Source organism: Eucalyptus grandis, chromosome 5 (assembly GCF_016545825.1).
Source record: "Eucalyptus grandis isolate ANBG69807.140 chromosome 5, ASM1654582v1, whole genome shotgun sequence".
Taxonomy (NCBI): Eukaryota; Viridiplantae; Streptophyta; class Magnoliopsida; order Myrtales; family Myrtaceae; genus Eucalyptus; species Eucalyptus grandis.
Window position 1 is genome coordinate 62,549,859 of NC_052616.1, and position 21,648 is coordinate 62,571,506.

Here is a 21,648-nt window from a genome sequence, read left to right on the forward strand (position 1 = left end):
ACAAAAGGGGAGGTTAGTAAACTATGGCAGGTGGGAAAACTACCTAGCCGCCAATAAGCAATATCATTACCATTAAGTGCTCAGAGAAGAAGGTCTGTATCATGCATTAATAAGAACTATCGATTTCAGGTTTGAACATAGTTGGTCAATTGGCAACAAGAAAGTACATGTGGGAAGACTAGTACTTAGCCAGCTTGTGGATGGCTTTGGGAAGACAAGTGTTCTCCACCACTTATAAGCACGATCATTTCAGACAAATAGACTATCGTGCACATAAGGAAAAATGGTAAGTATAGTCTCTGTCAGCATCCCAATAGAAATGACTAAAGAGATAGGAACTTACCAATGATGGGAGCATCCAGTGTACAAGGAGACTTGATTCGCAAGTTCCAAAACTTCTTCATCTGAAGCAGATGCTGCAAACTTCTTCATCTGAAGCAGATGCTGCAAACTTCTTCAGCAGAAGAGCCCTCTCATGTGGGCCTGCCAAGCAGTAACTAAATGTGAAAGAATCTGGAACTGCTTTTCCAACACTTGGCATACTCTTGGAATTTGAATTTCGCATTTTAGTACGTTCAGAATCTGAAAAAAGTTTCTCTGCAGTTTCAATATTCTTCAATATCACGTCTGGGCGAGTCCCGAAACTATCCTTAGCCTGATCAACATTTAGATCGTGTCAGATCAAGAGAGAACTTCACAAGACAGAAGCAAGCTTTAGAGCCAACTTTTTTCTATTGAAAGAAAAACAACAAAAAAAGTCGGAAGCTATTAACATAGAAATATCGCTTCCTGATGTCACAGAAAAAAGATTCAACTTCGTCAAGGCAGTTCAATGACAAATGCTTAACACTGGAGGTGACACTCAGATTTTGTCAAAAAAAATAAAAATGTAGTGGTGATAGGATTAAAAGGAAGATACAACGACTTACCTTTCCACCCACAGTACTCCAGATACCATCACTACCTTCTTCTATGTCAGAAGCAGATGAATTGTCAATAGCTAAGTGTACAGGTGAGTCCTGGCATTACAGGAAAATATTCATTAAAGAAATCATATCCACATGAATAAGGTCAAACAAACTCGACAGAAGGTACCTTATAATGATCCTCAATGGATGAAGAAGGGTGCAAGACCTTTGGACTGTATAAATAACCTTTTATGCCATCATCAGTTCCACTGGTACTAACCAAACTTATTTTCCTTAAAGGCCTAGATTCTCAAATATTTTCCTTAAAGGCCTAGATTCTCCATCTTTTGAGGCACTTAGGGGCTTCTCATCCACCACTTCCCCGTCAATGTGAAGCCGTAAAAGTTGTGAAGCCGTAAAAGTTCACTTGAGACCTACCATGAAGATAGAACTTTGAGCAATTTACAAAGGGAAAAAGGCCCTGAGAATAAGAAACCTAGGAAAGACAATGACATCATAAGATTGACAAGAGACTTTTGGTTGAACACCATTTATGCAATCTAAAATTCTACTCTCTCTTTCATCAGACCAACAATGAGACATAGACTTACATGAAATTTTGAAGACAACAATTCTTGTCCAAGATCCTCCAAATAACGCATGCAATTAGTTGATCACAGGCACTCCAATGAATATGAATAGAATCATACTCCATGTCTGTACTCTATAAAAGCTTGTTCTTTTCAGCCACATTGAAAGTGCAACAGTTCTACGTGCCATTTGAATATCCATCCAATACGCCTTACTTTTATATATTTGAAGATCATGCACCATTCATACAATTCCAATTACATCTGAAAATGATTGGTTAAAGGTAAAACAGACAGATAAAATGTTCAGTAACAACTTGCTTCAACTCGACGGCTCGAACCAATAAGTAGTAAACATGACAGACATTAATGCGCTCAGCTATAGCCATAAATCGAGACTGACAGACACAACCCGAGAGCTGAGCAACGGTGATCGATCCAAATCAATGCCAAGCATCCCTCCAAATCACAAAATCCAACAACCGGTGAGTGATCAATCGCTAAAACAACCGCCAAACAAGCAACTCATAACACCTAACCTCTCCAAACATAAAAAAATTCACAGAATTGAGAAACGAACACCGTCCCTCTAATCAAAAACCAACGAACCAAAAAGGGACGAAAAAAAGATGGAAAAACGGCGGCTTTCCTCTACCTGACGGAAAATGGTACAAGGGAAAGTGGCGGACTTCAAGAGATAAACCCAGAAGTAGAAAAGCAAGGACCCATCTTCTCCTTCTTCTCCTTCATCTCGTTCTTGTTCTTCCTCCTTCTCTGCTTCGACGTCGAGCCTGAAATCACCGAGCAAAGAGTAACGACTCAGGTCGATCGTGCTCTCGCCGTCCGCCACCAGTATATCTAGCCTCGCAAACCCCTTTTCCTTCAAAATCCTTGGCTACGTACTCGAGCCCGAAATCGGGACCGAATAAGGAGTAAAAGACAAAGAAGTTCGAGAGGCCAGTCGGCAGCCGGCGATTTCTGGAGCCGCGGCTGGAAAGTCGATGACGGCGACGAGGACAGAGGCGAGGAGGGAAGCGCTTAGGGTGAGTGAGAGGGCTCGAGACAGAGGAAGAAGGGGCGCTTGGAGTGAGTGAGAGGGCTCGGGACAGAGAGGAGAGGAGTGCTTGAGGAAGAGAGAGGCAGAAGCGGGAAGAAATAGCGCGCGCTCCATTGAAAAAAAGAGAGAGAAAATGCAGCAGGCCTCTCCTTCTTCGCCGCGCCGTCGACCCCGCCCAAGTCCGCCGAGATCTCCCTCGCGACCGAGCGGGCCAGCGTCAGGGACAACGCCCGGTCAGCGGCGGGGAGCCTGGTGCCGCTCGGGAACGAGACCGAGATGATAGAGGCAGATGGCCAGCGACGCTTTTGGGCAGGCGCAGGCCGAGGCGGAGGTCCGGAGCCGGAGAAGGAGGCGGAGGAGGTGGGATGCGCGGAGAAGGAAACAGAGGAGGCTCTGAGCGTTTTTTTTTTTTCTTTTACGAGAAGAGGAGAGAGAAAAAAATTGGAGCGGGAGGAATACGTTGATCCTCCTTTCGAGCCAAGCCGAGTCGAGCCGCCCAAAAACCAGCCCTTTCCTCATTTTCGGGGGTCCCGCTCGGGACAGGTGTTAGTATCTGAGTGGTTTGTGCGCGCCAGGTCAGCAGATGACGTGGCGCGCACGAACCACTGAATATTTTCTCGTCATGAGATGGAGGGTTCCCTGCGCCCGGGGTAAGCTCGCACGATATAAATGTCCATCATTGGAAAACCCCACGATATAGATATCCACCATTGGAACGTTTGTCGGTCTTCAAGAAACTGGTTTTTATAGACATTTTCTTGGCTTAGATATATTGCTTCCCGGAACTTGACAGTAAAAGGAAGCCGGAGAGGGAACATGCGAACGCCCACTATGGTGAACAGAAAGTGGCATACGCGCAAACTAGTTTTTCCTTTTGGTCAGAACATGCAAACTAGCTCGAATGCAAAGGATTCCGATCAAGGTCGACGACACAGGTGATTTGTGAAACAAATAACCAAGTGATTTGTCTTTATTAAGGGAAAAGACAGACGATTGTAGATTTCAGACTACTTTCTTAAAAATCTTTATACACTCTCCTATGGTCCAGAGCTATATACATTACCATCTCTATAGAATATAAACAATAACAGATCTGTAATTGAATTTGAAAAACTAAAAAGGTTCTCTATAACCCACAAGAAAAGGGCATTCTCGTGGAATTTGACAATTAGCCCATGATACAAACTAGTTCTATAAATACGTACCCAAAAAAAAAAAAAAAAAAAACTAATTCTATGGATAGCCATGAACAACACCAAGAATTCCCTTGCCATTGCAATCAATAAATTTGAATAATCTAATATGCTCATCCCTGATCATGTAGCTTCCCTCCGCTGTTGACACTTGAGGTTTCTCCATCTTATCTGGGTTGCACTACAGAGTTCTTTTCAGAGATACAATGGTTCTGAGGATTCAGGATTTACTCCAATAAAGGTACCAATGTATGTTTCAAATTTTGTGGATGGAGATTCATGCTGTATGTAATAGCCACTCCTACAAGTGAGCAAAATGCTGGCACAAGTCCCAAACCAAATCTTGATACTGAAACGTAGACATCCGTTGCAAGGTGTCCCTGAGCTTGTTTTGAGGTGGCTGCATTAGGATGTCATTAGATGAATTTGGCATAAAAATGAAAGAGGTAGAAAACATCCAAAACTAAATACAAGGATGTATTCAAACACATGCGACAGAGCTTTGACTGCATAATCTAATCAGGGGCATCAACAACTATGATTTAAGAACAGGATCGCAATGGTAAGGACTTTGGTTGTTTCTCATTCATTTGTAATGCAATTGATAATGTATCAAGTCTTCTTTCAGCTATCAGTGATCTATTTCTTTCTCTAAGGTCTTGTCAAATCTTTGTAGGTCTTTTACTACCCTTCTCAATCTAAATATCCATCCCAAGAGGGGACTATCATAAGGCATTCCTTCCACATGATCAAACACATTTCGCACAAGCTTCTATCCCCTTGTCTTCAATCAGAGAAACACGTACATTTTCTTCAGATAGATTTATTTCTAGTTCCGTCTTTCCTCAATTACCAGCACATCCAACGAAACTTCTCAGCTCCTTTTTTAATGCTCATTTGTGCACGTCTTGTATTCTAAGGAAAAAGGCAAGTAGCAGACTCACTTTGGGCATCACCATAAAGATCCCCTACCCCCCAAGACATGTTTGGTTTGAGCCATAGTTACTAAACACTACCCGTGGCCTGCTCATCAACCGTTACTCCCACTGAGATGCTAGAGATACAGAATCCATCTGCACAAAGCAAGAAAGCCACTACTCCCCCGAGTGGTTCAATCTCATCCCTTCGCGTTTGTGGAATACTAACCCAATTCACTAGCCACAGACACAGGTGATTATTTTGTGCATGTGGTGCTGTTTGACCAACATGGAAAAAAGAAGAAAACCTCATGATTAAAGATAACAGTATACAAATGAGATGGACTTTCTTATATCACGTGATGATTCTTACAATTATAAAGAAAACATGATTTCTGATTGACAATGTTTAGACCACTTTAATGTTATGAAGCGATTTTACATTCTTTTATGCTTAAGTTCATAACTGGCCTCAAATGTCATGCCTGATAGTTCTGAAAATTGTAGTCTACCTACCCCAATGAAGTCTTCTCGTAAGTTCACTACTTACAATTTGACCTTTGCAAGAGACACGTGTGCCTATATCTCTATGTAATTGGGCACTCAAATAATACAAGTCTACAACTTGCCAGGAGCTTTAATTTTATGATACCATATCCACTTGTTTACTCAATACCATCTTGAACTAAAGTTACCAACTTTTCTTGATGTACTGTAGATGATATAGTCTCTTTAATTTTATGAAGCTGACAACAAGAATGAATCGATTAAAATAAAAAAATCCATGGGAACAGCTGTTTAACTCTAAATTAGAGCCAAATCAACTGTCTTGTACGCTTTTCTAGCACTAGTTGCTGGAATGATTAAAGCACTTTAATGATAAGAGACCCAGTTCCTGACATTCCTTGTCAGTGATATCAAATCTACCTAAAGCAGATTTGTCATCTGATGGTGGAGATAGCAAGAGCACTGGAAACTAACGGAATCGCAGCAGCACTGTCTCAAAAAAGACGATCTGCCTTGACGCATAAGCAAGCATCATTTAGACATTTAGTTATCTCCAATCTTATTGGTTCAAGCCACCTCACCCACTACAAAGATCAAGTAAGGACCACACGCAATCAATGTCCTAAAAAGACTCATGGGACCATCTAACTGATCCCATCATGGAAAAATGCATGGGGGGCTATAAGGGGCCTGGCCATTCCAAGCTTTTTATAGTTTCTGAAGGGTCCTCATACATGTTTAACTCATTTTGTAGATTCTCTAACATTCAAAACTAATGACACAATCCAGGCCTCAAATGTTTAGAAACCTTGGCATGGAAATGCATATAATAAAACCCAATTGAGAAAACTTCACACTGCTTCCATAACAGAGTCATCATTACTCAGGTAGTGGTTCAGTAGGACCTCAACATGTGGAAATCTTGCAATTTTTCAAGCTTCTACTGCAGATTTTGAGACGAAGATATTGAAGTCTAGCTAAAGAATTTGCAACTTTTTTTCGAAAAAAAGAGAACTATCAGGAATTTATCCTACCCAGTAAACAAAATGAAGTAGGAACATGTGGTTAACTTACTTTGATATGATTGAAGAATATAAAGAGTGAGCCCACATGCCATTTTGTCCAAAAAGCTCAAGGATCCACACACAAATGCACAGCCATTTAGATCTTCACCAACTAAGACACTCTGCATGCTTATCCCAGTCACCTGTAATGCAAAAGAAGAACTAAATAATTCGGCAGAAGGAACTCCTAAAGGAATCAAAAGGAAGAATAGATACAAGGTGCAGAAAAGTCTACACCAGCCCAAAATATCCAGTAGAAGTGTCAGCATGACGACAGAGGTTTTAAAAAAAGAAAAAGAAAAAGAAAAAAGTGAGATGACTGATGGCAGCTCAAAATAACAAGATAGCAGCAAATGATTACCATCATGAGAGCATTCGCCACGCCAATAAATATCGATAAAACATACACGAACCAACTCATATTTCTTGGTAACAGGAATATTGCTGCGCCACAAAATACCCAGAGAATGCCTCCTGTAGAATAGTACGCCTTCAGTCGTTGTCCAGTCCAAGCTACCTCCTACAGGTTTTCCAAATAAAATTGTTAAAGCAAGATATCCACAAAGTATAATTTAAAAAAAACATAAAAAAAATAAAAATCAGAGGTATGAGACCGATGACAGCACCTGTAGCATGACGGATACAAAGAAGCTGCAAACATAAATAACGGCAGGGACCTAATTTCACCAGAAACAAAAATCATCAAATATAAAGTTCTTAAACACACATGTAAAGATGTGCTAGAATATTTCTGAATATACCAGAGCTTTGGCTGACTGGATCATCCGCAGATCATTAATGACATAGAAAGCAAGATATGCCTGATAATTTTTACACATTGACATAAAAATAGCATTAGTGGCACTGTGGCACAAATATCTCTCACACAAGTAACTCCAACAATCATCAGTGGAAAAAATGAAATTTGCACCACGAATAGTTGAATGACAACGTCAAAATTTCCATGCTTATTGTGCTGGGAATGATCTCAAATGAGGACCTAAATGTATAGACCTCTTTATGGATCGCTCCACTAGAACTACCAGCACGCCCTCATTACATACCTTTTTCATTATCAAGAACAGAGAAGCACCGCAGAGCAAATTAAGTGATTTAACATTGTCCGAGTTGCAGAGTCAATAAAATTTGTACAAGTCATGCAGAAAGCATCCAAATCCAAAGGGACATAAGAAGCTAACCTGGGAAACATTGACAACTAATCTTGTAAGCACATAAACAAGAGCAACTTGGTAGTACAAAACTTTCTTGAACCAGTAATCCCATGAAATTCTAGCTTGGTTGCCCACGCAAGCATTGGCTTTCAACCTAAGTTAAAACAGGACAACAGAAATTATAAGAGACAACTAATGCAACATAACACTACCAGTCAACTCATGCCCACAGACTAGCAACAAAATTCTACTTCGTCAATAATACTGAACCTAGAATCAACCAAGTAATTCCTTTGAACTGAGATTCTCATTCCTGTATTTACTCCCATACAAGCCTGCAAAAAGCTATAAAGTACATTGCAGCAGCAATTTCCTAGAATTCTAAAATTACCAAGCACACAGCCCCAGAGGCATGTCCCCTTAAAACTGTGTGCGCGCACAGAGAGAGAGAGAGAAAGAGAGATGCACACCGTGGCTCTCTGGTTCCAAGATGAAATATGCCCACGAAGCAACATCCAACAGCTATTGATAAATATGCTATCCAGCGATACTGCTCATTTACAAGAGTAATCTCAGAGGAAGAAGAAACCATACAAATCAAAACATAAAAAAAAATTATACATACTTGATTTTCAATATCGTCATGAGTGTTTGAACTCGTTGTAGTGAAGACTATTCCAGCTACAGCATACAGACTCAGGTTGGCAACCTGGAAAATATGAAGTTTCGAAGGTAAAATAGTCAAGAATGCAGCAAACCGTGCAGTCATGGACATATTGATTGAACAGAACTAACCATGGTGAAAGCATTGCGACAACTAGCAAGCACCACTCTGCTTGTTGAATTCAGCGTAATGCAATTAATCATAGACCTATGAAGATAGCAACGGATCTTTTAGCACATATTAACATTGACCATGAATCTTCAAGAGAATAAACAGAGCCACGTCAACAAAATCAATATTTTTCTTCGCACGTTATCTTATTTTATTTTTGCCCCATAGACATGGAAAAGAGATATAGCACATGGTGATATGGCCAATCTTCTTTATACTAATTAAGACCCATAATAGTTGTCATAAATGACTCATCTTCCATTCAAACAATTCTTACATCAGCATCCTTGCTGATAAAGTTAGCAGTTAAAAATTGAGTTAATAGATGGACAAAATCATATTACCATGAACATAGCAGGCATCTTCTTTACATAATTACACGAGGTGAATTTTATCTTTCAATGCATAAGCAGGTTATGCTCTTGAAGATTTCAGACCTAGTAAACAGTCCGTGATGCTGAACACGAAATAGCCTTCCACTATCGACTTAATTGATAGCAATGCTTACATGACAAAATAATCTAATTGTTACTCAAGTTCTGATTAGTATCTCAAATCAAAGAGAGTAAAAGCCTAATGCGCTTTACTAAAATTACACCATTATAATTCTAAGACAAACTGAAGCAACATGACAATATAGAGGACCAAATATGATTCTTCTACATATCTTACTAGCATATGCCAAAACAGGAACTGAGACTGGTACTGAGACACATAAAGGGGACATGCATTACGTTAAAAGTTATTGCTATTTGCAACATGCAACGTCGTTCCTTCTTTTGTATCTAATATGCAAACTCTTCTCCTTGTCACTGAGAGGACCACATAATTGATTGCACAAAGCTCGACTAGCTTAGGAGTTAGAAATGCCATTACATGTGCGACACTTGAGTAGCGGCCCAACCCACATTGAAGATTGCTGCAAATACACTATATCCAATTGTTTCCATCGTCAGTGAATCGCTACCAAAGATGTTGCAAGGTATGCAACCACCAAAAACTGAAGAAAAGGAGATGGCAACCAAAATGGATCCTGCCAAATGCCACACTTTGAAATGTCCAAACCTGTCTATCTATCAAATAGATAATTAAGAAAAGAACAAGGGTGAGCAATTGCACTGAGTTTTAGTTGCATGAACACTCAGATACAATGACAACAACAAATAGATTGAAGGAGAAAATAAATACTGATGTGATTTGAGGATATCTGTCTTGACATTTTCTGAAAACCGAGAAATGCAAAGATATATATCCATATGAAAGAGAGGCAAGCAATTAATCTCATGTGGCAAGTGATAGCCAGCAGTACAAGGGATGCAGATTTTGAAAACATTATGTGAACTATCTCTAGTCTACAATGCTACACCCCGTCCAACTTTTGGCGATTATTGCCCATATCAAATGGCACTAAGCCAAGTATATATTCTGACTATTGAAAATTACTATAAGATGGCACATAGTCGATATCCCCATCTGTAAAGGATTGGAAGTCACTGTGTAGACAACAGCTAAATAGCTCATAGGGCATTATATCAAGAATCCACTAGCCAAAATTTTTTCTCCTCTATGAACAGAACATTGATCATAACTTCTCAAGTAGGAAATTAATATGATTCAGAATCTTAATTTTAGTGCTTTCAGCTGGATGGCAACCAGGGAAGGACAAAATGTCCTAGTTGAACTATGCCTTTTCGAACTACTACAGTAGATATATTTTTCTTAAAATGTGTTCCCAAGGAACTGGTTAAGAAGCAACTTAAAGAAAGTTTGCAATTTTCAATTAAATTGTTTCTCTTGTGTTATGTATAAACAACGGTTTGAAAATCAAACATTCTCAATCAATTGTACTTAATGAATGCCCCAAGGGAACATGTCAGCAAGACCCATTGAATATGAGGAAGTATTAATCAAACCAAGCCCCTTCACACATCATTCCTGAATCTGTCCCTGGTAGAAAACAAATTATTTTCTGCATAGGCAATAGGACCCAAATTAAATGTCTAGCAAGATAGTAGTTCTGAGCAATCTGGACTCATTATCCCAGGCCAAATCCAAATCATCATAGTGATGCCAACTCCAATTGAACGAACTCTTGCTATCCCAACTAACACGTGACCGACCATGGGTTGTAAAGTATTTCATCCAGGTGGGATGTGAACGCCTTGAAAAAGGGGCATAGTGTCAACTTAAACACAATGCCTAGATAGCAGAATATACATTAATTAAGGAATTTTATAAGTCTTACTCTTTACCTTAATAATATTGCTGATGATACATTCAATGAGGGACTGAAGTAAATGGGATTCAGGCACTAGCTACACACCATAATGACAGAACCCCCACCTTCTATCACAAGGATGAAAGAAACCAATCGTCTTTTCTGTTGCAGAAAAATTTGTAAGGTGCTCTGTTCCTAGAATAGAGAAGAGCAGCAACTCACAGCAAACTAGGAACCATCGTCAGCACCCCCAAAAAAAAAAAAAAAGAAAAAAAAAAAACTAACAAATGTAAAATCTTTCACAAATTTGATGCTCATGCATCTTCAACCATTCCCTTCCGACCTCTCCCACCAAAAAAACACCCCATGAGAGGAACATAATCATGCAATTTAAAGTGAAGAATCCTACAGCATGACTCCTTTTTCTCTTGACCTTGCTACTTCATAGTGGTTGAAATCGTAAGGGCCCATTGGGGATAGCTATAGGCTTTTGACTTTAATGATGACTTTTACTTTTTCTGTTTTAACTATGCCTTTTAGCCTTTCAGTTAAGCTGTGGTGCTAGATAAGCCAAAGTGGTACTTCAACTCATAATGACTATAACTTATTATGAAGAACTTTAATGTGGAACATCTCAACTCTTGAAGGGCTTTAGGTCAAAACGTTATGCCAGCACTTCAAAATTCATAAATATTGCTCGAAATCCCAAAATTTCAATATTCAAAAGATGTGTCAACAAGTGCTTTTAGGAACTTGTTCAGCAAAACTAATATTGCTTGAATATGTATAAAGGTCATTAGAAATGTCCAAGAGAAACATGGCCATGTTCAAGAAATTAGAGGATATTTTTTATGCTCTTCAGGAAAAAGATAGGATGTGATTACTAAGACAGGATCACAATGAGAGATTCAATAAGGTAGGTGGGCAGGCTTATGCTAATGGAAGAAGCTACTCTGAGTCCTACCCTCACGTGAAATAAAAAGGCCAACCAGCAAGGTTCTCAGCATAGATGGTGAAAATAGTGCATGATGTACATATTCATTAACTAAATGGGCTTCTGACTAAGCAAATAGAAAAAAGTTGATTGACTGGGCTCAGCAAACATGGTTTTCTTCAACTGCTATCCCATATTTTGGAACTCATCCCCATGCTTTTTATCTGTATATGCTCCATCAACTCTTACTTTTAAAGCTTTTTCTTAAAACTATATCCAAAAAATTAAGTAAGACAACGGTATATGATGGCATTCCAAAGACAAGTAATAAGCAAGTACCAACATCCAATAGTATTTCTTGTATGATGAAGCACAAGAATAGAAATTAATTATCTCACTGGTAAAGATATCCACACATAAGTTCAGGACTGAACAGACTAGTCATATACCAGTTCACCAGAAAATATTGTCGCAAGTCCATCAGCCACTTGGCCTGAAAGCATAACAACTGCTGCATCTCTGGATAAGAGAATACTTGTCAATTATAAGCGAAAAAAATGTTTAAAATACAAAAGAGCGATATGTATAATTGCTTATGCATACATTTAAAATTCGAGCATACAGAAGACTCATTTGAAAGAATGAACCTATGTAATGTGTCAATCTAATAAAATTTTGACAAGGAGTGTCACAGTAATTTCCAAAGCACAAGAGGTCCTGCAGTAATTGATCTCTACTTTGAATAGAATATTGCATGAGGCTTGTTCACCAGAGGAAAATAAAAAATCTATCAGATGAAATAATACAGAGAAACTAAAACTAACACAGTTTTATCAAAATTTTGAGGTAGATAAAGAGTAATTTAGATTGAGAATTGATCCAACTGAGACTGAGTGTATTAGATGCAGAGTTTGACTCATCAAGATTCACCTCATTCTTCATCTGTAGTTAACAATAGCTAGGTGTAGGAACAATTCTTCAGCTTTGTAATTGAAGCCTTAAAAGCCAAGGTCTACAAATTTTTGAGAGAGAAAGATAGTCTTGCACAAAAAAATCCAGGGCAACATTTCATGTGTGTTTGTATCTGACCAGCTATTGCGATAGAAAGCAAAATAAGAATAAAGATAACAAGACTTGCTATGCTCTCTATGCTGGATTGCCTAAAAAATAAAAAACCAAGATAGGCGTATAATGTTGCACAATGAGGATAGTTAGGCAGTCCTTTGGCACTAATCAGATGAGATTGGGTCAAATAAAGACTTTGTGAAGTTGAATAAAAAGTCAGCCTGCACAGGATAAGATCCAGAAAAGTTGCTGAAGGTTTTCGGAACAATCTACACAGATCTTTGAGACGCTAAAAACAAATGATGTGACTACTCACTAGATACTGGTCAGAAGCAATAGGAGGTGCCAAAAGAGACAACTTATGAATATGCCAGAGAAGTAACTCGTATAAGAATCTCATCAAAGACATGGTTAACATGAAGCAGCATATTTTGTGCCCAGTTTATATGATGACATGAGATTATCCACGCAGCTACCCTAAGGGTAAGTTGAATTGTTTACCATCCACCAAAAGCACTATCCATCTAACATGAAATATTTTAGTGTGACGTTTTACAGCTTACCAAAATCTTTACACAGGACATCCGGCGAGAAATGACAAATATTTTCCCTAATTATCAAATGTGTTAATGGTATCCAACTGATAGTGCAAAGTAATCTCAAAATTCATGTCTGTGCGACAACCAACGATAATTGGAAAAATCAATGGAATGGACTCATCGGATCCCCTCACTTAAGCAAGAGCGACAGTGCCAGTTCACCAATAGTCCGCAAACTCACATCCCTGGCAGCGAGTGTTATAAGGTAGAGCAAGTACCTCGGGGACAATCCAATGTCCGTCAAGAACAGCAGGAGGTATGTAAACCAACAGGCTGAAGTGATGTCATTGAGCATATGCCCCGCACCGTAATAAAAGACCGACCATCTTCCAACAGACTTTGAATAGGAATCATCATCCCCCATTGCACTGTCCATAAAGGAGAAATTATCTGCGGTCGAAACCTCTAAAGCCCTCTAGGATTGCAATCCAGACAGCATAACCTGCGAATTGCAAGAGGTCAGAACTCAGAATTCGAGTTGACAATCAATTCGAACGACACCAATAACTGGGAAAAATGGGAGACCCTTTGCAATAAAAACAACAAAGATCCTCATCAGCATCAACAAATGGGCGATAAAATGCTTCAGTCTCGACTAGTTAACAGAAACCCGAATTCCGTTCTGCCTTCCATAGAAACCATCAATTCCAAAATGGCGAGAAACGGTCGACCTCCAATATATCACCACAACAAAGTGCAGACGAAAAACAGCTTGGGGAATGCAAATCACGGGCAAAGAAAGCGAGAACAAATCGAGTCGACAAACAATCAGGGGGAAACATAAGCGGGAGGAAGAGATCGAGGATGCATACGGGCAGGGAGGGCAGACCCAAGAAAGGCCGGAAATTTGATGTCGATCTCGAAGGGGAGGGAGGAAGTTATGGTCGCCGCCTCACGTCAGGCACGACCCACTTTCTATCTTTTGTTTTACCGCCATCATCGTCATCCTCGCGACCGATAAAATAAATGGCGCAGGCAGGCAAAAGGATCCCCCCACTCCTCCTCTCACCTCTCCGATGGCTTCAACTCGCTTGTCCTGACCTCCATAACTAATCACCACCACCACCACCACCACCACTACCACCGCCCAGTCCACATCGACAGAGGGGAGGGGATGCAATATGGGCCTCTCTGCTCCGCGCGCCTTGTCGTTTCCAAGTTTTTTGCAGCACCCACTACGCTCGCACATCAAACGGAAGACGGAAGATAGAAAAAGATGTGCCCTTCGTGGCCAAACATCGCCCATAACCATAGCCCACGTTGGACCTCTCCGGGTCGCCGAGATTCGTGGGCCTGTCTTGTCCTCACGCACCTCATTTCACTTCACCCCCTTTGTCTGAAACCACATTAAAAAAAGGTTTTCTGAAACTTGATTGGGGAAACTCCGAGGTCAAACCCGCAGCATTGGGACTCTCCCCTCGCTCCCTCATCCGTCCGCATCCGCAGTGTAAATGCGGCTGCTCAGGGCCCCACGCGACCGCCCCAATCGCCCCCCGCAACAGCCGCGGGTCCAAGCTTTAAGGGGAGGAGGTAGGTTCTCTCAGCTGCCCCCTCTGCGCCACCCATTGAGGATTTCCTATAATATGCTCGGGCTTGTGGCTGACCTTTTCTTTTCTTTTCTAATCCTACTTCAATTCTAACTCCCAGACTTTTAGTTAAAAATCCACAATTAATACTAAAATTTCCTATCCTAACCCAAAAAAGTGGGAATTCTAAGTCCTATCTCCCATTTTCTATATAAAAAAATATGGCCATTGAGTTGTCGTTGACGTTTAGAGGGTTGGTTCCTTGCAATTCTCTTCGCTCGACCGACTGAAGGATTTATTGCTTCCGACATTTATTCGGGTCGATTGAGCGTGTAGCCCGCTGGTCTCAGAATGGGGACCGCGCTCGAAGTCGGCCCGTCAATATCAATGCATGGAAAATGCCAAGACGTGTCCAATACGCAATATCATCATCACTTCTCACGTCTCTTATCGTTACGAAATGGTCGTATTTTAGAAGGAATTTTGTAATTTTGGACTTTTTAAATGATATATACTGCAAGTACGATTATTGTTCAACTTAGGAAAAAAGAAATCAATCATTTATTGATCGCAAACTCTACGCAAGAATTTCATAAGAAACCCTATGAATCACGTAAGATATGGCCGCCCGTAAATATAACGTGGATCGATTACTAATTCATGATGATTAAGATAATCGACAAGATAATGGATCTTACCTTCCAGGATTAAATTTAAAATCAATGTCTAGTGTTTGTTAAATTTTTCGTCTTTTCTTCTACGGCAAGTTAACTTTTATTAAAAAAAAAGGTGGGTCAGATTTTTTCTGTATTCTCTAGTTCTTTAGTAAATTGCATTATTTTGGACCAATCTTCATATGTAGTGGCGTGTTTACTCTTCTTTTAGCATTCGGATTATGTAGTTAGCAATTTTGGTATCTTAGTAAGTTTCACGTAGAATTTTTTTTTTTTTTTGTGTATTTTAAAAGTAAATACCTCACACCGTCTAATGAATTATTATTTACTTTAATTTTGCTTTATAATGAAAAAAGTAACTTTTGTTTTTTCCAGTCGAAAAAGTTCAAATTTCAATATATGGGATATTATCTCTTCATCTAACAAGAAGTGCTAAGGTGAGAAGAAAAATGTTGTTTTTCTAAATTCGATAAACCAAAAAAAGAAAGAAAGAAAGAAATGCAACGGAGACATTCTTTAATTAAAAAAGGGTTAAAAAAATAGGATAAACTAAATTATTTTATTATTTAAATCGCGATATATGAAAAAGATTTTTTCCCGCATCCGAGCCAACGCCTGGGCTTTCGGTTTCGCGCCAAAGACGACGAGCAGCAGCTGCAGAGACGATGGGAGTGCTGTGCTTCGTGGCGGACTTGCCGGCGCTGCCGCCGGAATCCCTCCGCCCCCTGAAGCAGGTTAGCCGCCGCCGCCGCCGCCGCCGTCATCCCCTCTCCTCTCCTCTCCTCTTCCGCCTCCTCCGCATCGACGATCCAGCTGACGTCCCTCCGCCGCTCGTTTCGTAGTGCTGGTTGCAGCTCGCCAATTACTACGCGGTCGCTCCTCCCTTCCCGCCGCCGCCGCCGCCGCCGCCGCGGCGATCGGCCGCCCTCGGAGATAGGATCGCCCTGTGCTACGTCTTCTTCGATCGGCTCACCGCTTCTCGCCACGTACGTGCGCTCCGACTGGCCTCCGAAATCGCTGCTCGTGCGTAGTAATCCCCCGATCGCCCGCTCTCGTTTTGACGGAGCCTGCTGGTTTCCTTTCCCCGTTCGACAGCTGAAGATCGCTTATAGCCCCGGCGAGAATTTCGATCTGTGCGGGTTCCATCGCGCCGTCGGGAGCGTGCCGGCGGATGCCTTCGTTCCCGATTCCCCGGCTCTCTCTCCCTGCGGTAATGCCTTTTCCTCTCCCGCAGAGAACTTCGGTCAGATGTGATTCTAGGCTTCCCTGCGAGAGCTGATCCCTTTCCCTTTCCGCGATCGGACGCAGATGCGGAGCTGCTATGTCTCCTTTCCGATGAGTCTATCTACTCCTGGTCCAGCGAGGACATAGCCAGAAAAATCGTTGTTCTCACCTCTTCCTTACCTCCGGAGATGGACGCCAAGCTTCATGACTCTCTCATGGTGCGCTTAAGACATGTCGATGGCTTGTTCTCTTAGTTGTTTTCACATTCATGATCATATTTATGCTTGCTTGTTTGGCTATCATGCCTGCTTGGCTGCCGGTGTTGTGACCACTGAAATTCCTTTTCCCCCACCAGGATGCGGCGGATAAATGTGTTTCGGTTGAGTTCTTGCTGCTTGAGACGAGGTCTGTCCATCTTCGCCACGTGCAGGAAAATACGAGTAAATTCGTCCGGTCCATCTCTGATCTGGACAACTGCTCCGTCTCAGCTTGTCTCCCAGGTTAAGCATCAGCCTCCCCCTTAAAAGCTCCACTCCAGCAATTATCTAGCTAGCAAGAATTATGAATGTCACACTGAAAAACTGTCTTTTGAGCAAGACTTGATCCAGGGAGAAGCGCTGAATGAGATGTTTGAAGGAATAGGGACAGAGTTTTCCCACTCAGAAGTTGAGTTATAATTACTACCTCGGCTCTGATACTTGAATCAACACACTGCTTCAGGGGATCTTGAAAGATTTGGGATCTAGAATCATTGAGCTGAGTAACAAGATGGATTATTTTGGAGGATGTATGCTATGCATGGTTCCTTGGTAGCCTCTAGTTTGACAAATGCATCTCCAGAAAACTTATCTGCTCATCTCATTCTTCATTGAGATATCAATAGTGCGGATGGCTAGTCTATACAATGCTAGGCATAATGAGTATAAGGACCTAGTTCCCTTTTGACTTCGACCAGTACACCATAAATTTCAATTGAATATTAGCAGCTAATTATCGGGCAAAGAAACAAGTGTGTGTTGAAATGATCTCAGCTTTTAACGTTTCTCACCTCTCGTTTCTTCTTCTCTGTCACCTTCTAGTATAATTATGGAAACAGTCAGTTACTTCGTGTTCCCTATTTTACTAGTTTCGTATGAATTATGAGCCAAGTAGAATACATTGCTCATATTATACCTTTGAGCTTATACCACAGATGCAAGGGTTTTGGATGGTATGACAAAAAGATGGCTACAATACATAAGAGATCAAGTGGAAGAGTCACTGCAAGCTCGTTTTATCTTCAATAATGATCTCGCAAGCTATGTGAACCAGATATCCTGCACCTTATCTATCTCTAGCTATCAATTAATTGATGGCTTCAGTTCCAGTCAGGTAAAAGAAGAACGTTGACTTTTTATCAACCATTCATTCTGATAGTTTACCATTTAATTTCGCTTTTGAGCAGTGGGCAGCCTAACACATGCAACGAAGATAGGTAATATGAATATAGCAGTGTGATTAGCTCATTGTGCTCTTCATAAATTACTTATCACAACTGTGGCAAATAATTGCATTGTATGGAGAGTTGTTAGAAATTATGAGGCTGGAGCTGCAGATGGAAGTGAAGTTAGTCGTGCTTCACTTGCTTTAAGAGCAATTCATATAAGTTCTGATAAGCATGGCGACAAACTTGTTATTTTGCAGTAGGATGAGGGATCTTGGATGGTTTAGCAATTTTTCATTTGGCTCAGCATTTATATGGTTCTTTTTTTTTTTTTTTTTTTTGGTCCTTCAATATAAAGTTGTGATGTTCCTTTGCCTATGAAGAAAGGTGTTGTGGCTAATGTCCATTTATTTGTGGGCAGTTTCTATATTTTTTCCATTGCACATGTTAATTACTCATACCGTCTTAAGTGGTGGATATAAGTGATAGGTCAGCTATTTAATAGACAGGCAACTGGCATGAAATCATCAAAGAGGAAGTATTGCAGAGCGAGATAGGGAATAATCTCAAAGTTGGAGAGGGAAGAATCCTCCCCGAACCTTCTTCACTGAACTCTATGAAGAGTCAGCTAGTTTGTTCGCCATTCGATTTCAATGTCATTGAGAGGACAAATTTGAGTTCTCTCAGTGAAGGTATGTCTCTGCCACATATGCTCATGATATTATGGTCTTTTTCCTGTTAGTTATGTGGTTCTTTAAGTCGTGCAAGTGTCTATGATTGGGCAAGCTTTGATGGGCAGGTTATCTAGTAATTCTGCCCATTGTGCCCAGAAATTGGTTCTGCTGTTACTAATCCTTCTTGCGTTGTACTAGAGGACGCCTATGAAGCTTGTCATTTATTATTTTGATCAGTAACAGTACAGTTTAAAATGTAATGTTAGCATGCTTTCTTCAAAAATTGAATTCAATTGCTGCCTTTTGTTCCTCTTTGCATTTTGCTCCTCTTTGCATTGAAGTCCTGTTAAAAAGGTCAGACTAACACTTGATAAAGTTGCATGGCTTTGTCTCACTTATATTGACACTTTCTTTGGCAACATTCAGCGTGTCCTTTATTGAAGAATAACTGAACCTTATGTTTGATGTTGCTTGGACAACAGATTGTCTGTGGAAAGGAAATTAAGCTCCTACTTCGTTTTTTATTTCTTTTTTGTAAATTTTTCAATGCAGGTGTCCTTATTGGAACTCCCCATGTGGCAATTCCATCTGTTGGTCCAGAGATAGGAGCAGCCTCATCTGGAAATAATTTAGAGTTAAATACTGAACGTGAGTGAGTGCCTTTGAAATAAACTTAGAAGAGCAATGCTGATAATGAAAAACGGTAGTTGTCAACCCTGTTGGGAAAACTCAAGTGAAAACAATTTTTTCTGGTCACCTGGGATTTTGTATGTTTCCCTAAAGATAGTAACGACACGTCCATTCTCTTTCAAGTAATCCTGATCTTCCCTTACGATCCTTCACCACAATTATCAGCGTTCTTCAAGAGAATTCTTCCATTATTCATCATACTGCTAACTCATGTTCTGTCTCTGTTTTGCTAGACACACCTGTCACGAAAAACCATCCTATCAGCTATTTTGTTGCTATTCCTTTTGAGCCGATCCAATCCTTAAACTCACATTGCCCTAGGGATCTCAGAGATATCCATGAATTTTAATCCTTTTTTTACAAACTAGATTTACATTGTAAAAATGGATATGATGAATCCATCGAGTTTTTCTGTGATGTGAATACCACTGTAACTCTTTGATTGTAAATCGATCATTATCTCTTATTTTTTAAACTAATGATATTTTCGAATATTTTAGTCTTTCAAGGGCTTTGCTGGGTTTTACAGTCACTGGACCAGGGCTTGGTATGTTCTTCAAATTATAACATGGAAACAAGGAAGACCTCCATCTTCCCTTGTTATTATCTACTTCAGCCTTCAGATAATGGACCAATGCTATTGAGGGTTGGTGCTTTACCCAACTGGCTTTCTTATAATAATCTTTGATTTCTGCGTGCAACTTATGTGTCAAACATTTTCCTGACTTCTGAATACTTCAACATGTAATACGTGTTAACAAATGTCCTTAATTTTGCAGCGGCTGGCAGGATTGGAGGAAGTATTGCCGTTGCCAGATATTGATAGACATCTTAGTTGTCCTGTGTCAAAGGAAACTGAGGGCGCCATTAAAGCCTCTATTCTGAAGGTTGGGGTCTTTGCTCTTTTAATTATTGTTTACAGGTTCGGAATTTCCTTTTCTATTTTCATTTTTTATATCCTTTGTGCAATTTCAGCATCCTACTCCTCGAATCTATTGAAATTCATTAAAATAATTTTATTGCCTGAATGAAGCTTGACAAAAAATCACCTTGGATCAAGAAGCATTTCATAATTTTTCCAAGTATGATAGGCACTACCAAAATAAAGTTGTTAGAAGTAATATAAAATGCGAATTACCTGTTATACATGATTCGACTGGCAATCTTGCCTTTTAAATGTGAATGGGACACTTTCTATCTTTTGGTTTTGTTAGATTATTATTATTATTTATGACATTATGGTAAAGCCACATAGAAAATATCTTGACCCTGAAAATTCTGCAGATGGAATCGAGAGACTACAATCCGATCCTGCATGACAGAGGCTTCCATCAAAGAATGAACTTGCTTGTCGAACAAAGATCAGAATCTGGGTAAGCAGCATTCTCTCTGCCTTGAATCGAACTAGAGAGGGAAGAAGTTACGGCAGAACTGATTTTTGTAAAAGTAGAGTTGACATTGTTTCCTCAATCGTTTGAATTTCTGATTTATCCAGATCAGTACCTCAAGAATTAGATGGGACTTCTTCTGAATCTAAATCAGGCCAACCCGAAATGTCAGGTGCTGCTGTTCCGGCACCTGAAGAGCTAACGCTGAAGGTTTTAGTTGTAGAAGGGGAGCCTCCAAATTCATGGACGAAGAGCACAGCTGAAGAAGAATGGGGCCAGCTGCTTGTCACTGAGATGCCCAACGTACTCACTCCTACGTGTATCTCGAAACTCACGTCCGAGTCCGCCCAAGCGATAGACCTTTCTTCAGCTGACGGCCTTGTGCAGAATGATGCTAAAATATCAAGGATATTAGAGAGACTGGAGGCGCCAAGACAGTCAAACCCAAGAGCAACTTCACCCGCCATTGCTGGTATCTTGGCCACAAAGAATTCTCCACGGCTCACTCATGTTGCCGAGCAAGGTTTGGTCGGGAACCAACTGATGAAACCCAGCTTCAATTCAAAAAGGAAACGCCAGTGAGGAAGAGAGGCCTTCTTTTCCGTAAGACTGCATTCTTTGTTTTGAGTGCCGTTGAGCGTTGATCAGATTCTCGAATCGGCAATTCTGATTTTTAAATTCATTTGCCGCAACCATTACATATTTGTATCTCCAAAACTCGGCCGTGTGAAGCATCTGACTTGTCATGCGGGAAGACGAATAAAAGTGGGAGTAGAATGCACACTTACTTGACCGATTTCAAAAGTATGGTTGTCGTTCAACTATGGTTATCACCATAATTCATGATGAATTAGGTTTGTATTTTTTAATGAAAAGTATGGTGCTTGTTTTAATATTGATTTTTTCCAGTTGGCAAAAAGAGCCGGGGAGGGGAACTAGTAGAAAACTTTACGATTTTAAATATTAATATAAGGTATTACACTCATTACG

General features: G+C 40.3%; 2 protein-coding genes and 1 long non-coding RNA gene across 4 annotated transcripts; 1 reads left to right on the forward strand and 2 right to left on the reverse strand.

Annotated features, from left to right (window-relative positions):
• Positions 1–432: 432 nt before the first annotated feature.
• On the reverse strand, positions 433–2,917 carry LOC108959658. Its single transcript, XR_005551032.1, has 4 exons — positions 2,154–2,917; positions 1,096–1,342; positions 930–1,019; positions 433–655 (listed from the first exon to the last, which is right to left on the reverse strand). It is a non-coding gene; the product is annotated as an uncharacterized LOC108959658 (long non-coding RNA).
• Positions 2,918–3,507: 590 nt separating this feature from the next.
• Positions 3,508–14,422, reverse strand: LOC104445849 (major facilitator superfamily domain-containing protein 12). Of its 2 annotated transcripts, none has more exons than XM_010059783.3 (13): positions 13,889–14,422; positions 13,278–13,501; positions 11,845–11,914; positions 9,120–9,316; positions 8,204–8,279; positions 8,034–8,117; positions 7,879–7,958; positions 7,436–7,562; positions 6,998–7,057; positions 6,863–6,913; positions 6,598–6,756; positions 6,247–6,379; positions 3,508–4,148 (listed from the first exon to the last, which is right to left on the reverse strand). In XM_010059783.3, the coding sequence occupies exons 2-13, from the start codon at positions 13,433–13,435 to the stop codon at positions 3,976–3,978; spliced, it is 1,368 nt and encodes a 455-aa protein (XP_010058085.2). In that variant the 5' UTR covers positions 13,436–13,501; positions 13,889–14,422; the 3' UTR covers positions 3,508–3,975. The 2 variants fall into 2 exon arrangements, with proteins under 2 accessions (XP_010058085.2, XP_010058084.2); XM_010059782.3 differs by having other exon boundaries at positions 13,872–14,421.
• A 1,502-nt stretch (positions 14,423–15,924) lies between these two features.
• LOC104447733 lies at positions 15,925–21,527 on the forward strand. Its single transcript, XM_039314039.1, has 11 exons — positions 15,925–15,993; positions 16,025–16,469; positions 16,568–16,701; positions 16,839–16,983; positions 17,676–17,854; positions 18,412–18,598; positions 19,133–19,228; positions 19,771–19,916; positions 20,050–20,157; positions 20,555–20,643; positions 20,766–21,527. Exons 1-11 carry the CDS (start codon positions 15,925–15,927, stop codon positions 21,238–21,240), a joined length of 2,073 nt encoding a protein of 690 aa, XP_039169973.1. The 3' UTR covers positions 21,241–21,527.
• Positions 21,528–21,648: the final 121 nt, after the last annotated feature.